The sequence below is a fragment of the Python bivittatus genome, unplaced genomic scaffold, assembly GCF_059951505.1.
Source record: "Python bivittatus isolate LINGU-HERP-01145 unplaced genomic scaffold, Pbiv_v1 ctg000320_np1212, whole genome shotgun sequence".
Taxonomy (NCBI): domain Eukaryota; kingdom Metazoa; phylum Chordata; class Lepidosauria; order Squamata; family Pythonidae; genus Python; species Python bivittatus.
This window is the reverse complement of record NW_028277052.1, coordinates 5,820,003-5,845,133: the sequence shown is the minus strand read 5'-3', so window position 1 is coordinate 5,845,133 and position 25,131 is coordinate 5,820,003. Positions and strand designations below refer to the sequence as shown.

Here is a 25,131-nt window from a genome sequence, read left to right as displayed (position 1 = left end):
ACCATTGTTGAAAAAGCCCCCAAGGAGGAGTCTCCTCAATGAGTTCTTTCCATGGGATTTAATGGAAACTTTGGGAGTCAGGGAGCTTGGAGATTGTTAGAGAGGAAGAATGATGAAAGATAGGACATTCATACACCTCTTTGGGCCATCTCATCCTATACACAAGGGCAATGTTCCTAAAACCCTCTTTTCGTATGAAGGAGTTTCTAAAGTATAGTCTCCATCTACTGAACAAGAATTGGTAGGCAGATCAAGGTTAGATGAAATAGAACAGTGGGGGAGTTATGGCATATGCTTCTGTCAACATATTGTCCACGTACAGGAAGGCCAATTCAAATATCTCCTTCCGTGCTTTATTTTCCTATCATTTGTTGTTCTAAGCTCATCTTTCAGGGTATAGGGAGTGTTGCCATTCCTATCACTTAGCCAAAGCTTTGAAAAGGGAAAGAGTTCACTGCACACAGCAGTCAGGCTGACATTTGTGAGGGTGTGTTTGTATGTGCATATGCGTACCTCTTTTCTCCCCAGTCTCCGGAAGGATTATTTTGGATGGATTCCACCAACTCCTTTGAGCTTTGAACTGGCGCTTCTAACAGGTGAGAGTGAAATTTGGGGGAATCTTTGTTTCATATTTTCATAGGGTTTGGTTTGATTGTTGTTTGGTTTGCTCCATCCTTTTTTCTTTGTTTTTATTTTTTATTTATTTATGTATTTATATATCAGATTTATATCACCGCCCCACTCCCCCACAAGGAGGGACTCTGGGCGGTTCACAACAAAACAATTTAAAACCAGCAAAAACATAAATAATACAAATATAAAATACAGTTGGTAAATACAATCAAATCCAAGAGATGGTGATATTATTTCAGCCTGTGACCAGATAATATTGGTCAAAGGTAAGACTAGGGAACCAGCCAACCCCAAAACTGAGTATTCCCATCCCCACCCCATGTGTGATGACAAAACCAGGTCTTCAGTTTTTTTCTGAAGTCTAAAAGGGAGGGGGCCAACCTCACTTCTGGGGGGAGAGTGTTCCAAAGGGCAGGGGCCGCTGCAGAGAAGGCTCGCCTCCTGGACCCCGTCAGATGAAATTCTCTTGCACACGGGGCCCGTAGCATGTCCTCTCTTTATCATTGTATTATTATTTTTTGTTTGTTTTGTGTGTTTTTATCTGTGAAGTGCCCAGGGTCAAGCCGTGTAAAAATCTAATAAATAAAGAAATAAATACAATTTCAGGGGCTGGAATGTCACTGGAGGCAGCCTAGAAAGTTACTATTCTCAACCCTACGCCCACATATCAGGTGGCCACCTTGTATCTTTCATTGGTGCCCTCTTTCCGTTTTTATCACCAGTTTGCTATGAAATATTTTGTAGAATAAAGCCAAGAATTTTAAGCCCAGAGGTGGGAAGATGCATTTTCTTATTGACCCTACTGGAATCAAATACAGTGGAACCTCGGTTTACGAACTTAATTCGTTCCGTGACTCTGGTCGCACCCCGAATTGGTCGCAACCTGAAGCAAATTTTCCCATAAGGTTCAATGTAATTACCGTTAATCCATTCTGGCGTGGAGGACAGGGAGGCGGCTATTGCTTGGAGGGAGAGTCCTCCTCCCTACGACCATGTGTCAGGGGCGGAAAATGGCTGCGGACCACATGTCAGGGGCGGAAAAATGGCTGCAGACTGTGTCATGGGAGGGAAAATGGCCGCATATCCTGTTTGTACCCCGAGGCGGAGTTCGCAAACCGAGGTAAATTTTTGTGGCCAGAGCTGGTTGTAACCCGAAAAGTTCATTAACAGAGGCGTTCGTAACCCGAGGTACCACTGTAGATCATTATGCAAGGCAGTCTTATCTTATTCTCCTGATGCAGAATTCCCAATTATACCTGTATGGCCGTTGGGGTGAGGGCTCCTACAGTCTGTGGCAGATTGGAAAAGACTGGTGTAAGGGATATCTCAGACAATTACAAAAGCATTTTCAGTAGGCCTTTTCATCCAGATAACTTCAGCTACTGTCAGGACTTTATTGGAAAAATGAGAAGTTTGTTTGCAAGAGAGTAGATAAGCAAAGGCAGATGGAAAATGGAGCTTATATTGTCTCAATAAACTTCAGCTGTAAAAAATTGTAGGGAGCGTGGGCTGTAACAATGTGAAATATACAGCCAAACCTAGCCTTTTGGCACTGAAAAACTTTTCTATAGTATTGTCAGGGACAGTTATGATAATTCTCTATGGATATATGAAAGTGAGCCCTTATTTTTCCTAGGCATCTGGATTTAATAATTACTTTTAGAATATTGCAGCAATATTTATATTTTGAATAGTTACTTAAAGTGAATTCAACCATACTTCATTACTTCTTGCATATACACTTACAAATGATGTAAAAATGCTCTTTTTCCCAGGTTTACTTCTCATAAACAAATGTTCAAGGGTGTCCACAGGGTATGGTCAGAACAGTCAGGATGGTGGCCACAATGCGTGTGTGTGTCCCATATAAAAAACATGTGTGTTGCAAAAAATGGGCGATGGCTTGATCACACCATCATGGGTGCCATCTTAACTGTTTTGACCATATCCTGAAGACTACCTCTGTTTGAGTTCGGGCTTTGCTATTACCACTTCAACAATGTGGAAGAGAATGACTGACCCAGAAATTTTATTATGAGGATATGGGAAGAGAGGGAGGAGGGAGGGAGGATCCAAGAACATATGCGTCAGTAGTCAGTATCCTGGTTCTGAAGTTTATCAGGAACTCTCCAAAATCATCTGCCTGACAATATAATCAGTAAGTCCAGGCTGAGATGTTTTCCTTTTTCCTTTTTTCACGTTTCTGTAAAGTAGATTTATTTGTGCAGTGACAAAAGCCAGGAAAGTTGTTAGTGAAAATTCTCAGCTATTTTGTTAGATCTTAATCATGTAAACATCCAGATCTAATGTGTTTATTTTCCACTGCTCTGAGTACAGAGAGTGTCTCTTTCAGACCCGCACATATCCAAGACTGGCATGGTTTGCAATCATAAGCCAGCCTGGTGAGGAGACGGCATCTTAGGATCTTCTCTCTTGAATTAGGTCAGACCTCTTAACCTCTGACTTCTGTTTACAGACCCTAACTTCTCACCTTTGATAAGTAATCAAGAGTACCCATTTAAAGACCAGTTTGTTCACATTTAGGTATCACACAACTCCCAAAGACAGTCTATATGCATATTTAGAACAATGGTGAAGAACCATTTTCAATCCAAGGACTACATTTGTTTATATAAACCCTTCTGAAAGCCACATGCCAATGATATGTACTTCCAGCATCAACTCACCCCATTCTCTTTCTTCCACAGATGAGTTTATTGGATCTCATACCGGTTTTGGAATGTATTTCTTTATCACATCTCTGTTCTGTCTCTTCCATGAGAACCCAACATTATTGTTAGATTTGTTTTTCTATCGATTATGTGCCATCAAGTCGGTATCAACTCTTAGTAACCACATAGATTTTCTCCATATCCTTCAGGTCTTCCAAGGGTGCTGTTGGGTTCTGTGGTTGAGCAGGAACCTGAACGCTGAATCTCCCTAATTGTGGCCCCCACCCTTCAGTCAAAATGGTTACAACCATTTTGCAACAAACCTGTGGAAATTAATCACTATTTTGATTATTCATGTATTTTGGGTTATCCAGTGGTCTTAACTGACATATTTGTTTTCATCCAGTTACTGTTTACCTGTGCTTTAAAATTAGCATGTTTGAACTTACAGTTGAATCTTTTCTGTAAATAATGGAACAAAAAGTCCTAAGCTAAACTAACTTTTCCTGTGGGTTTGAAGAAGCCACAGTGAGCAGCTTTCAGAACAGAAAATCCCAAATGTTACATTAATTCCCAAATTACATTATGACAAGGCCATGCACGAAGCCAGTAATTCACACAACATGCTTAATCATGCTGGGTGAAGATTGAGCAGATGCCCTTAGGAAACAGGTGAGGGTTAAACTAGGTGAGCTTTGGGGGAGGTCCCTGAGCATGTTCGTTGAGCTTATGAGGATTCTGCCTATTCCAGGAAATCTGTTAATTCAGTAGCCAGTTTTATTGCCTTTAAAACTCAGGCCTTTCGAGTGGCGTGGAGCTGAAGTTCTATAATTGCTGAAAAAGCTACTTTTTGCACGGAAAAGAAAGAAGTGGCTTTGGCTAAAAGGAAAACAGTTTCCTGAACTTCAGAAGGAAGCATGGATGCCATGCTAAAATTCTAATATCATTTTAAAAAAAAGATATTAGGAAGCTTAAAATTCCAAGTAACAATTCCCGCATTTGGTTCTCAAACTATTAATAGTTTGCTGAACCATTTTTATACTGAGTGAGCAGTTAATATCTGAAATTGCGCAGGGTCTATGGTTGCAGTGCGTTGTGGAGTAGATTTAAAAGAGTAGAGGGAGCCTTGGGTGGCAGGCAAACATCACATAAGACAACAGCCAAGGACAGCAAGAAGTACTAAGGCTGTGATAGCAATAATTCCAAGCAATAAAAGTTTCACCCAGCCCCAATCTGGCAGCCAAGAAGTGAGTCAGTCCCACATGGGTTGGTTGTCCTGCTGTTGTTCTTGAAAATGTTCCCTTTTCTTAGTTAGGGAGGCAACTATTTTAGCTAACGTCTGCTGATGTCGAACCAAGCCATCACTTCTGCCATGAAACATGCAGCAGGTTTGATTAAAATAGATGCAAACTCCTCCATGCTCTACTAATAACCGATTGAAGTCTATTTTGCGTTACTACGTCTTTCAGAGAAAGTATGTCATCCCGTAGCAGCTTATGGCTCTGTGAGGTGTCATTCATAAAGACTTCAAAAGTAACAGATTTACAGCGAACGCAGCCAAATTATGAGCATCTTTATAGTACATAGTTTACTCTGTGTAATTGTATGCCAGCAGCAATTGCCCTCCATATTCTACAGTTATGCCTAAATCAGTGTTTCTCAACCTCAGTGTTTTCTCAGCGTTTCTCAACCTCAGTGACTTTAAGCTGTGTGGACAACTTAAAGTCACTGAGGTTGAGAAACGCTGGTCTAAATGATCATTTAATTTCTCATGGTGAGACTGGAAGATAGAGTTTTAAAACCGTGAATGCAGCAAGTCCACCATAATCTATTCAGGTAAGCTGGGGCCTTCAGTGTTGTATGTCAAGGCCCAGGCAACATTCTTTAAAATGTGAGTGCCATTGTTACGTTTGGCTATTTGCCCTGTGCAGGTTTGCATTTTAACATCCCAAGCTGCTTCATCATTAGCTGGATTGAAACCAGTATGGCAGAAACACCGCTTGCATATTTGGGCTACTAATGTCCTTTGAAAACTGATTGGGGCATTGGAGTGTTCCTGCATAATAGTGACATCAAATGCAATAATGTGATTTACCCACCAGTCAGTACTTAGAGCTCAGGAAAAAGAGGATATTCCTCAGCTGCATGGAGTCTGCAAGGAGGAAATCCAACAATTTTATTTCAGCATTTTTGATCACATGCAGCTTGAGTTTTGCTCTCCCAGCCTATCCCACCCGCATTTGCAGCATAAAAAAACTACAAACAAAGCAAAAGTCCAACAGAAGTCATGGTTGCTTGAAAGCAAAAAAAAAAATCCACAAAGATTTATTTTTTTTTAAAGTTATTCAGGCAAGTTTCAGGAGTGGGACAATCTCCACCTGTGAGGAATCCAGGAACGCTTTCACTGGCTCTGGGCAGTCATCAAAATCTGAAATGGACCTTCCCAGGTTGCATCGAGAGTCTTATGATGGAACTTCTTAAGCAACACAAATTCTCCCTGCTGGGATGGATGGATCTGGTCATTCAGAGGAACTGTGCCCCCCGCCACCTCCTTCCAGAGCTCTCTCTGCTGCTTCTGTAAGGATAGAAACTGTTTTGGCAGTTAGTTCATCCCCCCAATCGTAGATGTACTGAGATGGCAAGGAGACCCCCCCCCTTGGCCTAGAAGAAGCTCCTGGAAATTTCCACATAGGCTCCAGGAGCAAGCCAGCCTACAATAGCTTGGGTACCACGCTTTCACATGTAGTTGCTGAGCCAGAAGACGAAGAAAAGCATGTGGGGCAAGCGGTCGCCCGTTAGGAACCATCCAGAAGGAACCGTTCCAAGAAGCATCATAGAGATGTAGTAAGTAGCAGTTTCAGCAATGGAAAGAAACTTCTCTTAAGCCAGTGTTGTCCAAACTTGGCCACTTTAAGATGAGTGGACTTCAACTTCCCATGCTGGCTGGGGAATTCTGGGAGTTGAAGTCCACTCATCTTAAAGTGGCCAAGTTTGGACAACACTGGCTTAAGCAATAGCAGAGGGAACCTGAAACACAGATGCAAAGACTGAAAGACATGAGGTTGTTGAGTAATCTATTTAGCAGCCTGATCAACAAAGTGATTGCCTTTAGTAATAAAAGGAGAAGGTCATCCAAAAGTGAAACAACCAGGTCTGTGTGAGCAATCTGGCGGCCTGAGGTGGTGAAGAACGCTCTCACCTCCCAAAAGGCACCTGTAGCATGACAAACACCAAAAGCATACTTAGAGTCAGTGAAGATATTATCACTTTTGTCTCTGGCAATGGAACAAGCTTCAATTAAGGCAGTAAATTCAGCTGCTTGGGCCTCCAAGAAAGGTGGCAAGGGTTCCACCCAGCAGATTAAAAAAAAAAAAATTGCAAATGTCAGTGGCAAATTAATTTACAAAAACTGCTATAGGTTTAAGATCTTTTTCATTTTTAGCACTAAGCTGTGCGTGCTTTAAAGTTCTTTCAGTGTTTGGTGTAAAATGCGTCATGAGTTTCATCAGAGCTCTGAACAGCTGGTTTCCTGGTATTTCTTTAAGTACTGAACTCTTAATAGGGTTAATTTTGCTTCTTGGCCAAATTACAAGGAGGAGGACTTTAAACAGTGTTACAATTAACTTCTGGATTGCAGGGACAAATTTCGCCCAAAAGTTGTGCTCAACAATACCAGTAGTCCATTTTTATTTTATTTTCTTCTTCTCATTAAAATAAATAAACAAATAAATAAATAAATAAATAATTCAAAGCTTTCAGTTGACAAGAGTTAAGAATTCCCTATTCTAACCAATTTTGTTTACCATAATTTTCCAAAAATCTCTGCCACTTTCTGTTTAAAGGGGGGGGGGGTTGTTTCTTATCACAACATGCTTAACCCCGCTGGGTGAAGATCGAGCAGATGTCCTTAGGAAACAGGCTGATCTTGGTGAGGTTGAACTAGGTGAGCTTTGGGGAAGGTCTCCGATAATGTTTGTTGAGCTTGTGAGAATTCTGTCTATCCCGGGAAATCCATTCACTGGGTAGCCAGTTTCAACAAGTTGTGTAAACGCAACTTTTCACCGGGTGAAAAGCCTCACCAGCACGTTCAGGAAGCTTCAGCAAATCTTGGAGCGGGGGTGGGGGGGCGAGTGTTCCAGTATCAGATCCAAACTTTAGTCTCTCCCGGCAGGGCCGTTCCATTAATTAACTGAGCTTAATTGCGCCCTGGGTACCGCGCCTGCCCGAGCGCCCTCCCTCCATCCTTTCCCGGCCGTTCCATCCCCGCCGCGCGGCTGGGGATGCGGTTGCCGCGGCGACGGAGCTCAGCATCTCCGGTCTCCTAGCAACCGCCGCTCTCCGGCTTCCTCCTGCCTGCCCCGCTCCCTCCCTCTCTCCTCCCACCCGGCGCTGGGATCAAGCCAGGCGGGGAATGCGCAAGCTCGGCCCGGCGAGACGGACGCCTGAAGTCCATCTGCATCATGGCGCTGTGGCGGCGGGCGCTGCTGCTCCTCCTGTTCCGTGAGTCTCGCCGGGGCGGGGGACGGGGGGCCCTCGGCGGCGGTCGGCGGTCGAGGGGAGGGGGGACCTGGACCGAAAGGAGAACCCGGGCGCGGTCTTTGCAAGCGGGGACCACGTTTGGGAGGGAGAAAACGGGGAGGGGGGAATTCTTCCCGTGCTCCAGCAGCCCCCTCCCTGGCCCCCATTGTTTTCAGCATCCGCGAGGGGCGAACTTAGGCGGCGCGGCTCTCTGGAGGTCCGGCGTTGGTGAGTTTTCTCCCTTCCCATCATCCTTGGGCAGAGAGTTCCTGAAACAATAGGCGCTGCTCGTGCTTACCAAGAGTTGGAGGGTGTGTGTGTGTGTGTGTGAGTGAGAAGCTGTGCCGTACAAGCGGGGAGGGAGCATCTTGGGCAGGGGGAAAGGCGGGTGGCTGCAGGGAAGGGGGGGAAAAGTTTTTTGCTCTCTTTAAACCAAGGCCTCAATGAAGGTTGTGAGTCGGTAAGTACTGAGTGGGATTGAAGGAAACAAAGGGGCTCAGTTGAGAACCATAATATTGCGGAGGCCTGGCTGGGAGGTATCCCCTAAGTAGGAGCTGCTCCCCCCACACCCCCTGTGTGTAGTTGTGAACCGATAAAGTTGGCTAATGTCCTTGTGAGATGCTCCTCCATCTGTACAAAATGCACACTCTCGCTCGGAAAGAAAGGAAGGAGGATGTAGGTTTTCTGATAGGCCCTTTCGTGCTTCCTGCCCAACAGTTTTTTATTTATCACGTATAGAGCACGGTGGCAAAATCATTTGAAGGAATCCTCCTCCCCACCAATTTATTCCCCCTTTCTATAACTTTGGGATGTGTGTGAAAAGGGTGAAGGAGTGGATGAACAAGAAGACTTCTTCATTTTTATTATTTTCCTAACCTTTCTCTCCTGTCTGCCTTTTCCCCAAATTATTTGTGGAAGGCCTCCTTTAGATGCTTGCAACAGCAGCCTGGTGAAGTAGGGCTAAGCGACAGTAACTGGCCCAAAGTCAACCAGGTCTCAGTCCGGTTCTCCAAGTGTGACCCTGTGTTGGCTACTACAAGAACAGCTGGCATACGGAACACATTTGCTTTACTCAAACTATTTTGGGGAGTTGAAGAAAGCAAAGCCAGATAAAACAACTGACTGGAAATGTTCCTTTGAACTTGGTGACCCTTTCTCCCTCCATATGTAATTTAGAATATACACATATATAACACTTGGATTACCTAAAGGGGTGTAATACGGGTGTGTATTCATTTCCCCCCAATGGCTGGCTTTCTTCATCATCTTTGTAGGAGGTGGCTTTTGCTCCTGCCCCATTATACAGAAACATTGATTTCCCCACATCGTCTAAGTCTAAGTGTCTCCTCGCTTATCTCGAGGAGGAGAGAAATAGGAATGTGCAACTTGGCCAGCTCAGCAGGGTTGATACTGGATCCTTTTCGCTTGGCAACAGAGGCACTCATTGTTCTGAGGGCCGCATGCAAACGTTTGCAGCTTTAATTGCAAAAACATTTGCTGATTCCATTCATGAATGAGTTAGGACTTGCTTGTCGTTTAGCTATTAATAAAGGCCCAGATTGGGCAGCCCTGGTGGGTTTTTCTCTTTGGCAGTGCCCAGCTGACATATGCTCTTTTACCCAGAGCGTGTATACGGCTGGGCAAAAATAACAGGTAGATTAGATAATGCTGTGATTTGGAATTTCCTAATTCTTACTGAGAAAAAAATGGGCATCAAGGAAGCAGCACAAACTTCCTGATTATCGCTGGCGGTGACCACCCGTTCTATATTTCCTTGCAAAATATTCAGATAACTGTGTGATTGGTCACAATCTCATATAGCTTTCTTTCCATACCAACATGATGATTTGGGGGAATGGGAGATGAATTTTATTTATTTACTTAGTATTTATTCAATTTTGTGGCTCGCCCGACTCCACGGCTTCCTGTTAAAAAATTGAAAAGAAAACATGGCGCCATGAAGTGGTCCTGTAATATCTTCTGATGTCTCCCCACACATTTGGACTTTTTTGAAATATTGATTCCAGTTCTTGCTTCTCCCTAGTAATCCTGAACTTTTTTGCAACGCTGTCCTAGGATAGACACAAGAGGCAGCATTATCTGAGTCAGAGAGCGAGGGGATGGATGTGAAATCCTGAGGACGAGAGAAATGTTCTTTTTTCTTTCTTCTTTTTTTAACTCCCTCAGCGTGCCAATGAATAGAACAACTTCTGGACTTTACTGTCCAGTTTTGAGTTTGCATTGCACAAGGCAGACAATTTTCCTAATCACCCCATCAAATATATTTTGTCAGTACAGATCTTGACCAACTTCTCATTTCTCCCTGAGAAAAATTTGCAGTGCTGGTTTTATTTACCACCACCACCACCACCACCCACTCAGTGGTCTGGGACTTAAATGCCACCTTTGATATGAACCTCGGCTACCCCTCCTGCTTCAGGGCAGCTCTTGAAAACACAGACAGCTCTTTGGTAGTGGTGTGGAATTCCTTTCCAGATGCCTTACTCAGGCCCAACACAATGATCCTTTAGGCATCAGGTTAAAACTTTTCTAATCTCCCAGGTCTTTGATGACAACCCTTAGAGATCTGCTTATTAAATTCATGGCTGCTGCTTGTCTGCTGTTATTAGAGGCTTAGCCTTTTATGACTGCTTGCTGTGATATTTTAGGGTTGTTTTAACTGAGCTGTTAGCTGCTTGAACACCCAGTCTGGCGATAAGGGAAGGCATCTATAGTTTTTAAAATAGAGCAAATGTGTTTTGATATGATCAGGGGAGAGATGAAGGGAAAAGAGGAAAGCTTTGGTACAAGCAATTAAAAATTAATTGAAGTTTGTTTACTCTGTTTTTTTCCTCCTACCAGCCAAAAAAAGCATTTTATGGTAATAAAATCAGTGGAACGTAACATCCGACAACCCTATTCATAGACCAATAAAAACAGCGAAAGGCAGGGTGAACGCAAGGATCCTGCATTCAGAATCAGACATGACAAATCTGCTTTTGGGTGGCTGAGTTTGGAGGGAATAACCCTTAACTGGTCTTCCTGATCATTCCTGGAAATCGATTGATTCTACGGATAGTGGGATTCACCCTACAGTCTTGGTGCAATGAAAAAATGAGAGTAAAAGTAGAGAAAGATGAAAGGAACCAAATTAATTATTAGAAACTCCTTGCTGAGAACGATTTCTGGCATCCTCTCTTAGGGTTTTAACAATCCATGATTATTGCTGGAGCTGTGGTTTGCGTTTAGGAGGGCAGTCCTAATTCACACAGGCTTTTGGTTAAGGTGGTTGAAGCCCCTTTGGAGTAAACGTGTGGATGTTTTTGTTCTTGTCCAGCTTTGCCCTCTTTTTTGCTCCTTTCTTTTTATTGCTACGTAATTTTATTGCTACTTTTTCCCATGCTTTTGCACTTTGCAAAATGCCCAGTCACTGGCAGTTGGCGGTGTACAAATCTGATAAATAAATAAATAAGTCCAATGCACAGCTACTACATACATCACTGCATCTGATGGAAGTTATTTCCAAATCAACAGGCGTAGTAGCCTTGTGCACCCGGCTTCAAATATCTTTATCGTTCTTAGAGTCTTTCACAACTGCGACAGTGATCTCTTAAACCGAAAAATAAGTTACGCGCTCAAGACCATTTGTTCCAGCACTGGCGTGGAAAGGGGATTTGTAACCTGCTCTCCTGGGTTCAGTCTCAGCAGATGGTAGCATCTAGGGAAATTTCTCTGGCCTTGGAAGCCAAGCAGGACCAAACTTGTTTCGTAAGGGGATGGGGGACCACCAAGAATTCCCAAGCTGAAGGCACCCAAAGAACATTCCAGAAGAAGCCAAAGGAAACTGCTTCTGTAGTGTTCCCAAGACCACTGCAGGAATATGTGCACACAGTCACACTTTTCACCTTAAAAGTGTCCTTCCCTTTCTCCCCCATGGTCAAATCCAACCATGCACCCCTTTCGTTATGATGCTAATTTCTTCTAAGAACTTCACCTGCTTCTCCAGACAACCTCGTCGAGGAACAGGATTCCTTGTGGGTTGTATCCCCCTCAAATAGCTGAGAGTCTTGGGATTCTCTGAAGACCCAAATAGGTTTTGTGTCCACAAAAGCCTGTTTGTAGCATTCTAATCAGAATATCTCCAGACAATCCCCTCTTTTTACAGAGATCCAGCTGTCTCGCAAGGAAGCAAGTGCTTGCAACCAGCTGTCCACGCTTGGGGTCTATTGCTTTTTCTGGCCTGGTGGATTTCGCCTGCTAGACTCCTAACTTGGAAAGGGGAACATGAAGGGCAGGAATACTGTGAAGTGCCAAAAGCTGCATAACTCTTGGGTGATAAAAAGGCCCAGGGTCGGGCCCGAACTGGCTGCTTTGAATGGTTGTCTTAAGTTCAGTTTCAAAGCAAGGTGTGAAATTTCTCCTGGAGTAGTAAATAACCCTAAGTTTGTCACATTGTAAGGGATGAATTTTCCCTCGCGCCCACTTTCTGGCTGTGGCAAAGAATGTGTGATATTAGCAAGCTGACTCTGGACATCTTCTACCAGCAGTTTTGTTTATTATGTAAATGACTTTGAGTTCATGACTTTGAGTTCATGGAGAATTGCGCGTGCACCCGTGCCAAGTCTTTGCTTGTGCATGGAGAAGCAAAGTCAGAGGACCCGATCGTTGAACTTGGCTTTCTTTCTGTGATGGAGTTTTTTCTTTCTATCCCTCCCCAGACTAATGTTGGGCTTTGCGGATCCTGCTCACAATTGTATGCCCTCTTGACAGTCGCACATCACTTCTGATGTCAGTGATGAATCAGATGATTCAGTTGGGGTGGTACAGAAGTTTGGTCTGTGAGTTCTGAAGGAATTTGTCCTAGTTCTGTGTGGATTGTTTAGGGTCATTCTTCTGTCAGTTTGGCCCTCTGCTTTGCCAGATCCAAATCCAAAATTTTCCAAGGTTCTGTCCCAAGCAACTTTATACCCATATATTAGGAACTGCAGGTGGGAAAAGCTCCCCCAACTTGGCACCTTCTAGAAGAGTTAGATTACCTCGGGCATCATTCCCACCTAGCAACCATAGTGGCTGGAGGGTCATGGCAATTTTGGTCAACCCTTCTGGAAGGCACCAACTTGGGGACGGCTTTTCTGGAGAGAAAGGATCGCAAAGTTTACTCATTTGAGAGATGGATTTTATCCGGGAAAAGGGGAATTTTTTTTAGCTCTTACAGTTGCCTCCTGATTTTGTCCTCTCTGGCTCTGCTCCAGGTTCTTCGTGTCAACCCCATGGCTGCCTGAGAACCAAGTTAATTGATCAGTGAAGTCCTGTGTTTCAGAACATCCTGAGATATTCCTTAGCGTGCACATTCTATTAATGCAGGGCACATTGGCAGAGTTTCTCGGCAATCACTGCTGTGTCCTGTGGACTGATAAGGAACGAGAGAAAGCACCCACATTCTTCTTCCCTATTTTAGACAAAATGAAAACAATCCAAGGTTATTCATCTTCCACTTGAGCAACTCCCACTAAGCTGCTAAATTCTCTGCAACACAGTTTTGGGGAAAAAACGGGGGCTTGCAACTATAAGGGAGTTAGGAGAAAGTTGTGCTAGGAATGTTTGCTTCCTAGCGAATTCTGTCTCTTCTCTTGATATTCTTTGTCATCATTACCCCCCAGCCCCACCCCACCGGCTTTCCTACAGTTATTTCTGTATGTGTGCGTACTGAGGCAGAAATGGATGTTGTTGTAAATTCAAAAGTCCCGTTTCACAGCTGATCGCGCTCCTGCCTGCCTAGGAATGCGCGCAAACATTTTCTAAAGCAGGGATGAGCTGTAACGCAGGATGGGGAGTGGGATAAGCTATAAGTGCTGATTCAGAATGCCTTCCGTTGGCTTCACTGTTAGGGAAAACATTGTCCTGGATTGTAGAAGGGTTGGGGGAATAAACAGATCTCTGAGTCTCTTTGTTCTTTTTCTTATACTTTAACCATTCAACACTTCCTGGAAAGGTATTGGATGTTGGGCATCCATGAAGCAAAGAGGCCCAAGATACAGAGAAAGCAAAGGGCCCAAATTAGTTAACGTGGGTACATTCTCAGTCAGACAGTTGGAAATGCAAGGTGCATTTCTGGTGGAGGAAAATGAACACACAAATTGTTTGAACAGAAGTAGCAGTTTTTCACTAAGGTCTGCCCTTGTTTCCCTTTGCAGACGAGGCAAGGTCCTACCATTTGGGCTGTATCGGTGGTGGACCCATTAAAATAATAAGCAACAACGTGATTTAATCATAGCTACTTCGATTACGTTCAGAGTAGTGTTTGCTGAAGTGAAGAGCTTCCGGGGAACGGTCTTTCTAAGGGACGTTAATCCGATGGGGACGTAGCCTGCACAAGATCACATTATATCCTTGATTAATTCAAGCTATTCATTGGCAAAATAGACCATCTCTACTTTTGTCCGTTGTGATGGAGGAAGGTAATCCGCAGTGCCTGCTGTGGATTAAGGATCAGCGTTTCAAATATTTATTTAAATTTAAGGATGAGGTTTCTTTTGCTCCTTTGCTCCGGAAGCCCAAGGAGATTATCCAGAGGGTCTCCATGTTATCTTCTCAGGAGTAACCCAACATCCTAACCACTACCCCCCTTGAACCTTAGGAGACCCTGTTTCGCCACAAAATGGGCCTGAGCTTGGTGCCGAAGCCAAAAGACATCCAAACACGAGGTGCAGAATAAAGGGTTGCTTTGATTAAGGGACCAGAACAAAAGGACTCCAGCCTGTAAGGCGGCAGGAGCCCCGAACATAATTTGGTCACAATCTTTATACTTCCCAAATTCCCTCCCCAGCTCTTGGTTGGTCAGGTACTATGGGGTTCACAACCTATCAGGTACGCGAAATACAACTTCCCACCTTAGTTTACGTCTCCCACTATTCTCCTGCAAAGACCCTTGCCCTTATTTACAGTTATCCATATTTGGGGCTTCTGTCTACGTGTCACTTTAAAGGCTATCGTGTCCCTGCAGGCTGCGGCTAAACGGATATCACCCTGTCGTAACTATCTACATTCTTCTCCTTTCCCCATGGCGCAAGCTGCTTTAAGCCTATATCTAAATTTCACACATCCTGTTTTCCAGGTCGTGGGCCCTCTTGCAAGCGTTCCAGCATGTTATCTCCCCCCCCCTTAACAGCTGCCCCAACAGCGGGTGGTCGGGCTCATTCCTCTTCAACCTGGTGTTGGTATGGCCTTAGCTCCACATAGGAACTGGGGGGAGGGAGATTAACCCCCTTCTTCTGATCCTTCAGCCCCATAACGATAAGGCATGAGTGGTGGCAATGCTGTTTAGAGACAGAGGAAGCAGCTCCCAGATGTCCCACAGAAATAAATCTGGGTGGGAATCCGTTAATTTTCAGGTCATAGTACTAAGGAGAGGCAGAAAAAATAATAATTACCTGCCTGCGTCTGCAGCAGAAGGCCAAAAAGGCCGCAACGCAATACGTACGACCAAATGAATGTTCCTTGCAGGAGTGCAAATGTGTTTGGGTTGTACCATCAGAAGGGCATTAAAAAGCATTAATGTATGCATTTTAAAGTCTTCATTTTTCCACATTTGCATTGCTGGACAGAACCGTCTCCTGTTCCAAGGCTTCCAAAATAGGGGAAAAAATTCCTCTAAAAGATAAGAGCCTTCTTTTACTCAGGACGCAGGAACAATGCTTTCTTTGCTGTAGATTTCATGGAAGATTAGCTTTGCTCCGCTTCCTGGTTCTTCTCTCCCAGAGAATTAGGCAATCATGCAACATTCGGAAATAAGTTCCATTCTTCTCCCCCAGCCCTTTCTTTTTCTCCTTGGTTTCTGCCAAAAGAAGGTGGTGCAAAAACCCTCTCCCATTTCACTGAAGTCATTAATAAGTTGCATTTATTTGAGTTGTGCCTGGCCTTCCTGCTCCAGCGAATATTTAGCGTGCCTTGCCAACATTTTAAAAATCCCTAAAGTGAAAAATAAATGAAAAATGAAGGCTAACACTGATTAACAGCACAAAGGCAAGAGAAATGTCTTTGAAGATTTTCCTAAGCATGGAGCGCGGGGACCAAGGCAATACGTTCCATAGCTTGGGAGAAATATAAGAGGAAGAGGCTTCCATAGACTCAGAGTAGGGAAAGTGAACAAACACCAGCTTTTGGGGGTGGGGCACCCCATTTTTTTGCCTTGGGTTGTCACCTTGTCTAAATGGCTTGCTGGGTCACTTTGAGGTGCTCTTAAAGCAGTGTTTCTCAACCTTGGCAACCTTAAGATGGGTGGACTTCAACTCCCAGAATTCCCCAGCCAGCCGTGCTTCCCAAGTCCAACTCAAACCAGGGTTCCTACCTCTGGCCAAGATGGAGGCACAGATCTGATATTGCTGCATAGTTATAGGTGGACCTATACACCTCTTTGTACAACAAAACGCGTTTAAACATAGTTCTTCCTGCCCACCTTTTCTCCTCTGGCTATGCATTCTCCCTGGTGCAAATTAGCCTTTTCTGAATAAGCGAAGGTGTAGAGTTGGATCATCTGTCTCTAGTTCTCTCTGTCATGTATGATGATGTATCATCATCCACGTAAATGATGAGAAACACCCCAGAAATTACTGAATTCCAGGGGACGGTTCAGTAACATCTAGAGGACTACAGATTCCTCATTGATAGGTTAAACCAGTGTTTCTCAACCGTGGCAACTTGAAGATGGGTGGACCAACTCCCAGAATTCCCCAGCCGACAAGCTTTAAAGTGGGTGGATTTCAACTCCCAGAATTCCCCAGCCAGCAGAATTCCCCAGCCAGAATTCTGGGAGTTAGTCCACCCATCTTCAAGTTGCCACGGTTGAGAAACACTGGTTTAACCTATCAATGAGGAATCTGTAGTCCTCTAGATGTTACTGAACCGTCCCCTGGAATTCAGTAATTTCTGGGGTGTTTCTCATCATTTACGTGGATGATGATACATCATCATACATGACAGAGAGAACTAGAGACAGATGATCCAACTCTACACCTTCACTTCTGGGAGTTGAAATCCACCCACCTTAAAGTTGCCGAGGCTGAAAAACACTGATCTAATTATTTGAGAACCCTACCTTTGATGAAATGCACAGGTTTTTCTGCAAAACAGAAGAGAGAATCTGCCTGACTGGGGGGAAAAAAATTGTTTGGTTAACTCAGCCAAGTTAAAATTAGCATTTCATAATAAACTCTTCTTTCACACTAGCAAACCAGCGGTGCCTATTTTTATCTCGGCAACCTTCTCACGATACAGATAATTACCTCGTCGCTGTTTTCCTCTAGAAACATTTCTTAGACGTCTGGCCCTCAGCTCTTTAGACCCTCATTGTTCGCAGCTCCGCTCTGAGGGAGCAGAGTTTCCAAGTCCAGCAGCACTCTACCTGCAAGGGGCTGATGCTGGGGGATCACCAACCGGGGAGATGTTTCCGCATTGAGTTTGTAAAGGAATTGGGGGGGGGTCTGTTGGCTCCAGAAGGAAAACAGAAAGAGAGGCCACTCTTGGACGCTGCCGGTGATCTGAACCCACAGAGGCGGTTCTTACCTTCTTACTCTCTGCATCTCAGCCAGTAGTGCAAAATGGGTAACGCGATGAGTAATGTAAACCAAACGCTGTTTTATTTGCCTCTTCAAAGCTCCTACTAAACAAAGCCCTCTAGGCTAAGCAGGTATTTTAAAATGAGCATTGCTGGGTCTGTAGATTTTGGAGAGAGATTAGCCTGGGAAAAGTTCATAATTGGGTCCTTAACCGTAGGGAAACAAGGATTCGATCCCGCAGTTGTTTTAAGAGCGCGCGCCGTCCGTGCTAAAGATAATTACAAAGGGAGAGCGACGTTTGCTTGACTCAGGCAGGCGAGCAAAAACTCAGCAATTGCTCCGACGCCTCGAAAACCTCAGATGCGGGGAAGAAGTTTGGAAAAGCATTTTTCTTGTTGCCAGGAAGATGCAACGCCTAATGAGCGCCCGAAAGCCCGAGAGGGTCTGCTGTACTGGGGCTCTGCTTGACCCATCCTTGAAGGCCCAAAGCAGTCTCAGTTCAGGTTGTCACCTGCTGTGGACCCAAATGATGCACACCTTGCTGGGGTTGCTGCGGTTTTGATTTAGCAGGTTTGGGCACCTCAACCCATACGGAGCCGAACACAGCCAGGCATAATGCCCCAGGCCAAATCAGGATATTCATCGCTGATGCCAATTTATTGGCTAACATGGGGTTTCTCCTCTTTAAATGGAGCTGGTGGGGACAGGCCAAGGTTACTAGAAAGATCAGGTGGTTTATGCCTGGGGGGTTGTTCTCGGGCTATTTCTCAGTGGGCATTCTGTTCTTTTTCGGAGACAATCCCATTCTTCTCCAATTTCCTGAATGGCGTGCCCGCCAAGCCCCACGGGGCACCCAGCCTCCCTGAAACACACCCTTCCAGAGAAGTCTTGTTTATCTCCAGAAAGGGATGATCTTACAGTATAAATCCTTGCTCCCGCCGAGAAGGGTATTATTAACTCACGGAGCTGCTGAAGAAGCAGTTTGCCTGCTGCCTGCTTGAAGGCAGGCTGGGGGCTTCCTCTTCCCTCCCCGCATACACGTGGATTCTTGCACAGGCATGGCTCTTTGAAGCTCACGTGTGGGTCTGATGCCAGCCCCATTGGGCTCGCTGGTTGCGTCTTGCTTCTTCCGATGGAGAGTCTTTCTTTCATCTCCGAGGCTCGAGGTCCCTTGTCTAAATTACCCCACCAGATTTAATAGGTTTGCTTTTCTCCCCCCCACCCCCCTGAGGAGGGGGGAAAGGAGAGGAGAAGTCCCTTGAAGTCCTTATAAAGATTCCCCCTCCCTTATAAAAGTGAAAAAGCTAAGCCCGGGCTTCTGTTGCATCTTGCAGAGCGCATACGGTGTGATGCTTCCCCAAGTCTTGCTCGGTCTCTATTGAGCTACAAGGTCATTTCTTCTCTTCTGCGGCTCTTCTTGTGGCTAGCAGTGTGTGTGTGTGTGTGTGTGTATGTGTGCAAGGGGGAGCGCATGCATTATTATCCATTCATGCAGAAATCTTTTTGATGCACATCAAAGGTCAGCTTAAGCCAGTGTTTCTCAACCTTGGCAACTTTAAGATGTCTGGACTTCAACTCCCAGAATTCCCCAGCCAGCCATTCTGGGAGTTGAAGTCCACTCATCTTAAAGTGGCCAGGTTTGGACAACACTGACATAGAGGAACAAAACTGGCCAACCTAGGAGAATATACTCGAGTTCTTATCAGATAAGAGGACTGACAAGCAAAAGTTGTGCTAGTCTAGTCTGAAGGCTGCAGAGAGCGTGGTAAAGTGTTCCCACTACTAGTGGCCCTCTTGCATTCTGTGGATCAAACGGATGCAGCATTTTGTGTGTCCCTCAGCTTCATTTCCACTGCAGTGGGGAGAAGGAGCAGCAGACCCCTTTCATTACTGGTGTTTGCGTGCAGAAATTCAAAACTCCTGGCTCTGAAATTGGTGCACGAGGTGCACATAGAACAAATATGTGCAGGGGAGATTCAGTTTTCATTTTGAATACGGTAAATGTCAATAAACCTAGCCCATGCAAACCAAAGCTCTTGGGGGGGGGTCCTCTCAAATGTTTAAAAGTGGGAAGGGGTCTTGGGAGCAAAACGTTTAAGCAATGCTGATTGAAAGAATGCCTCGTATCCCATAGGTCCTTGTGCTTGGCAAGTATTGGCAAGGCTTCGTGACATCACGAGCCTCCTCCCTGTTGGCCAGGCAGGCAGGGGAAGGCGGGGTTTGACTGTCCCAGCCAATCGGGGTTCAGAATGTATGTTCTGCTTTGCCAGACCTTGGCAGCGAGTCCAGGGAGGGAGCGACTTGCTTTTTCAGCTGACTGTAGTTAAGGGTTCCCACCGCATAACTCTCTGAAGTTAGCTGAACTCTGAGTTTGTTTGGGGCTGAATTAATTCAGTGGAAGTTTTTGGTCTTCCTGCAACGGCCTCTCCCCCTTTTAGCCCCCTCCTGAGGGCTGTGCGATCGGGGACCAGGCGTTTTCCAAGAGGGGCACAGCCTGGGTTGCACTAAAGCAGCCACTCTCCGAAAGAGCCTTGAAAACCAAAAAAAGCAGATGGAAAAACAACACCCAGCCAAGCCAAGCAGAACATTTCTTTGAAAGTGGCCCAGGAGGGTCCGTTGCCTCAGGCGCTCAGTGAGTGAGACGCTCAGCCCAAAGGACAGGCCATCGGGTCTGTTGAGTTTTATGGCCATTCTTTTTATATAAAAAAGGGAAGCTGAGAGCTAAGGCGTTTGCAGGCGTGGGGTTTCGGCGTGGATGCATTTCGTTTTCAGCAGTTTGACTCTGGGTCGGTTTGAGCCCCTGACTTGCAATTCCAGGGTGTGCGTTGCGACCGAGCTCTGAATGTGTTGGAGTTGTCGTGACCTGCCTCACGGGTAGGTCAGCTTGCATTAACTGTCTGCCTGTAATGCCACTGCGCTTTCCATGTCAGTGGCCTCTGGCAAGAGGCTTCCAAGTCCAGGAACATTCAGGATATGACAGCATTGAAAGAAGGATGGGGCTGGGGATGCGGGGGGGGGGGAGGTCCAGCTGTCCAGTCCCTCTTGGATGGATGAGATATTCACTTCCCCCACTTCATCCATTTGCTCAGGGCTGCATTGAAGATAGGAGGCAGGGGTATTAGGTAGGTTGGACGCCTTGAGTTAGATATACTAAAAAAGGTGAGATTTAAAATATAATAATATATTATGTTTTTGATATAATAATATTAAAATTAATAATAATAATAATAATAATAATAATAATAATAATAATTTTAAAATATAAGAGAGTCTGCCCAGGGTCAGTTGAGTTCAGACATGCCATATCTTTGGAAATGCAGAACAGAAGTGAGGTTCAGTTTGACATTATGTGGTTTTGTTTCTTTCTTTATATCTGTCTGTCTGTCTATCCATCCATCCATCCATCCATCATCTGTTGTCTCTGGAAAGTGAGGTTCAGCTTGACCTTATGTGCTTTCATCTCTTTCTCTTTATATATATGCATTTTCTGCTCCTCTCCAGAATGGTTCAGCTTAGCCTTATATCCTTGAGTGGCTTTCTCAGCACTTGAGAGGCATCAAATAAAGAAATTTCTATCTGAAGCTCCTCCGTCTATACTGGGTGTTAAAAAGTATTTGTCCTGTTCCGTTTTCAGAGAATAATTCATTGGCACAACCAAAGTTCCCATTGCTTCAGTCCTTCAACCGTTCAAAACCAGGCCAAATTGATAATTTGGCTGCATGGGTCCTTGGATGTATTTCAAAGAGATTTGAAAACATCTTTAATCAAGCAGACCCATCAGAGGAATTGGGTGTGTGTAGATACTGGGAGTTTTAATATGTTCATTTGGATTGTGGTTGGACTGTGCTCTGTTGGGCAGCGTCATAAACAAAAGGTGTATGTGTTGGTTCCCATCAGGAATCTGCATGGCTGTGTAGAATTTGCTACTGGTGAGTTGATCAGGTCTCAGCATCTGGGATCTGACTTCCTCTGAGATGGGAAATTAAACCATGGCATGCTTTTCCTTGGGTGGGAGATTTCCAGGGACTGCCCGAGCTGTGGGCTACCCTGGGGAGTCCAAAACAATAACCTGGGAAAAGGCAGTAGCAACTTGGTCTGTATTATTATCAAGAAAAGCAGGAGTTGAGCGTGACTTGGAGAAGACTTTAATGCACTTTTTAATTCCACACTGGGCTACTGGGCATCGGCTGAAATTCTCTTTGGCCCGGATGGGTTGGATTCCACGTGTCCCAGCGTCCAGGCCATGAGCTGGGGGAAAAGGTCCTTGAATGCTGATGTAGGAGGGAGTATTTGGCACATTCGGAAACTACTTGGCTAAAAATAGAGGCAGAGAGAAGAAATTGCTCCAGGATTCGCGGAATCTGCCTCCTGAGCTAAAGGCTTCAGTTTTGACTCTGCTTTGGTAAGGCTGTTTTTCAGCTCTTCCTCTGCCAACATAATTCACAAGAGTTGAGAGAGAACTGTTTTTATTCTTATTTTAAGGAGAGAAGGATCGACAGCCTCTCAAATAAGGAACACTTACATCTTCTGAAGTTATTTCAGTACAGTATGCAGGAACTGGGATCCCCCCCCCCCTTAAGAATGCCTAAATAACCCTGCCTCACCCTCCCTCCCTCCCAGCCCCGTTGCTGGTTCTTCTTTTGGGTTTTCTTGGCACGAATATCTCCTTTGCAGGTTTCCTCCCCCCAAACCCCCAACACCCGCCAGGGGAAAGATATCTGGGAATGGCTTAGTTTTTCCTTTTGTTCAGCCAAAGAATGCACTACAGTGCAGTATCCTTAAAAAGAAGGCGTGTGTGTCCAGGGTGAGGATTTAGAAAGAATTTCCCCCAAGGAGGTGGGGGGAAATCCGTTGTTTGAGTTCTCCGTAGTTTCGCTCACAATTTCTCACAGGCTAAGGCTTACTGTAGTCAGATGTCTTTCAGGCTAATGTTTTTTTCACAATTTGACCGTAGTAATGGGGAAGTAAGGAGAAAAGATACTACCATGGGAGGTGAAGATTACTGGCTAAAAATGTGCAGTAGTGCCTTTTCATTATCCCTTGGAATTCAGTTATAAGTTGCTAAATGCAATTATTGTTCTTGGCCTCAAGGCACTTTCCTGCTTGCATTTGGCAATGTCGAAGAATTTCTTTAGCCCTAGAAGGTGCCAGTTGAAGCTTCCAATGCGTTTGACCCTTTGGAGTCAAGTAATACCCAGAAAGCATCTTTTGGAGTCTGTCCCAGCTGGAGAGGCCAGAAAGAGATTCGAGTTCGCCCACATACCTTGCTTGATTTCCCTGATCTGTAGTCCAGAGGGTGGTGTAATGCATGTGAGAACCAGCCCTGGGTTGGGGTAAAGTCAGGGCTACTGACAATAGTAGTTTTAAGGTCATAACACTCAGAATCTTGGACCTCATCAACCTCTGCCTCACTACGTACCTTCAGTTTGATGGACAAATATGCCAACACATCAGAGGAACACCCATGGGATCACCACTCTCGGGACTTATAGCAGAGATTGTAATGCGGCATCTAGAAACTATAGCACTTCCATGCATACAACCAAAAGTATGGATCCGGTATGTAGACGACACCTTTGTCATAATAAAAAAGGAGCAACTAGAGAAGACACATGAAACCATCAACAACCTCTTCAGAGGAATAAAATTCACAAGGGAAGAAGGAAACAACAACACACTACCCTTCCTGGATATCCTCATCAACAGAGGAAATGATGGCAAATTAGAAATGCAAGTCTGTCAGAAAACAACCCACACTAGCCAAAGTAACAACCCAACCTCTTGCAAGAGGAGCTGTGTAAGAACATTATTCAGATGAGCACAAACGCACTGCAGCAACCCAGAACAGCAGGAAAAGGAAACACACCACCTATATAACATCTTCCAACAAAATGGATATCCACACAACTTTATCAAAAAGCACCTGGCCACCCAACCTACTACAACACAACCAACACAAGCTATGAAAATGATAACACTGCCATACATCAGAAACGTCTCAGAAACTACCAACGGACTATTACAACCACATGGCATGACCATAATACACAAACCAACTAAAGCCCTCCAAAACATCTTAAGCAAACCAAAAGACCCAGTAGCCCAAGAAGAAAAGACAGGAGTCATCTACAACATACAGTGTAAGGACTGTAACAGCCACTATATAGGACAGATAGGCAGAAGGCTAGCACAGCACATCCCTGAACACCAACTAGCAGTCAGAAGACACGATGAAAACTTCATTTCCCAACACATGGACAGACTCAACCATAGTTTCAGTGGGAAACCTGTGAGTATCCTAGACCAAGCTAAATCCAAAAACAGTAGAAAATTCCTGGAAGCTTGACATTCAGACAAATCAGCCATCAATAGAGACATAGAAATAAATCACATTTATATACCTTTCAAAAGAGACAATACAAAAGCTAAGAAGGAAACAAAAAGACCAGAACACGTCTTCTCCAGCAACCAACACCCAGATAAGGAAGGATTAACACCAAACAAATAAGCAAGCAGAAAACAATACCCTAATCAAGGAACTACCAAGGAGAAAACCACACCCTCACCCATACTGGGAGGGCAAGCTACCGTATGTAAACAGGGAGTAAACCCCACACTCACCAGTACTGATGATGTTACCTAGTAAGATAATGAAATGTCTGCAAGCAAACAGCCAAGCTCAGAGAGCATCAAGGACTCCACAGTTCAACCCTGCGCTACAGAGATTCTTCTCTATTGGAGCTACTGACAAGATTCAGCTCAGGCTTAAGGGGCTGAGTGCAAAGATGGGAAATGGCCATTTTGAAAGCAAACCACTGTTAGATATCAGAAGGATGCAGTGAAATAAGGGCATACATGTTTGCGTGGATGGGTATGTATGTAAGAACGTGGGCGTTGTCCTCCAGATTCCACCGCTCGGGCAGAATGCTTCAGTGTATCCCAAAGGAAAGTATGGAGAAATGATGTGTTCATATATGATTACACACGCACGCACGCACACACACACACCGGGAAAGACACGGCAAAACCCATTGTCTGCTTTGATGGTAGAATTTCCTGTCCCTAATCTTTGCCATCTGCTCAATCCTTCCTGGTTTCTGCCAGCAGCCCTGTCAAAGCTAGGGAAGGGGAGGGCAGGAGAGTCAAGACTTACAAAGAGAGAGAGAGGAGGAGGAAACTAAAATTCAGACAATGCAGATTGCTGATGCTCCTCTTTCGGCTTAAAAGGAGATGCAACGGATGAGTCAAACGAAAGCTGTTTACTGGGGTTCTTACCTGCAAGCGTCTGGACCGCTGCGGTTACACCCTTGTGATTATCGGTGGCACCTCCAGCAGCAGGACTCTGTAGCTGGGCTGGCCCCTCATGCACATCCATGGCTTGCTTCACAAGCCATAGTTGGCTGGGGGTGATGGTCTGTGGGAATGACCTTGGGAGACAGGAGGGAGAGCTGCAGACTGGACAATCTGCGTGTAGAAGATAGCTCAGACCACAGAAGGGGTGGGGGGCGTGGGAAGCATTTCAGAAAGGACCCTCCTTAGTTTTCTGGAGAGTAAAAGGAGAGGAAGGGAGAAATACTTTCAGCCTTGCAAGATTCTGTTCATGTCACCTTGCCATAAAGATAGAGCTAGGATTCCTGTTGTGCTTCTCATCTGGACAACCTCGAAGGGCTAACACTGGGTTTGCATCATCCATGGCTAATGCAGCAGAGAGGGTTTGCAGAACTGTGCGTGCTGCGGTATAGTGCAGGAGACGG

The 25,131-nt window shown here is 44.9% G+C and overlaps 1 protein-coding gene across 3 annotated transcripts in view; it reads left to right on the top strand.

The window, feature by feature from the left end:
* Positions 1-451: 451 nt before the first annotated feature.
* JAM3 (junctional adhesion molecule 3) overlaps positions 452-25,131 on the top strand; it is a 40,947-nt gene continuing 16,267 nt past the window's right edge. The window contains exon 1 of one of the 3 annotated variants that reach the window (XM_088139026.1): positions 452-596. In XM_088139026.1, coding sequence (XP_087995152.1) covers positions 506-596 — 91 coding nt within the window. In that variant the 5' untranslated portion in view covers positions 452-505. Of the gene's footprint in view, positions 597-7,696; positions 7,806-21,710; positions 21,780-25,131 lie in introns of those variants that run through there. The other 2 variants (XM_088139027.1, XM_088139028.1) reach the window with 2 other exon arrangements.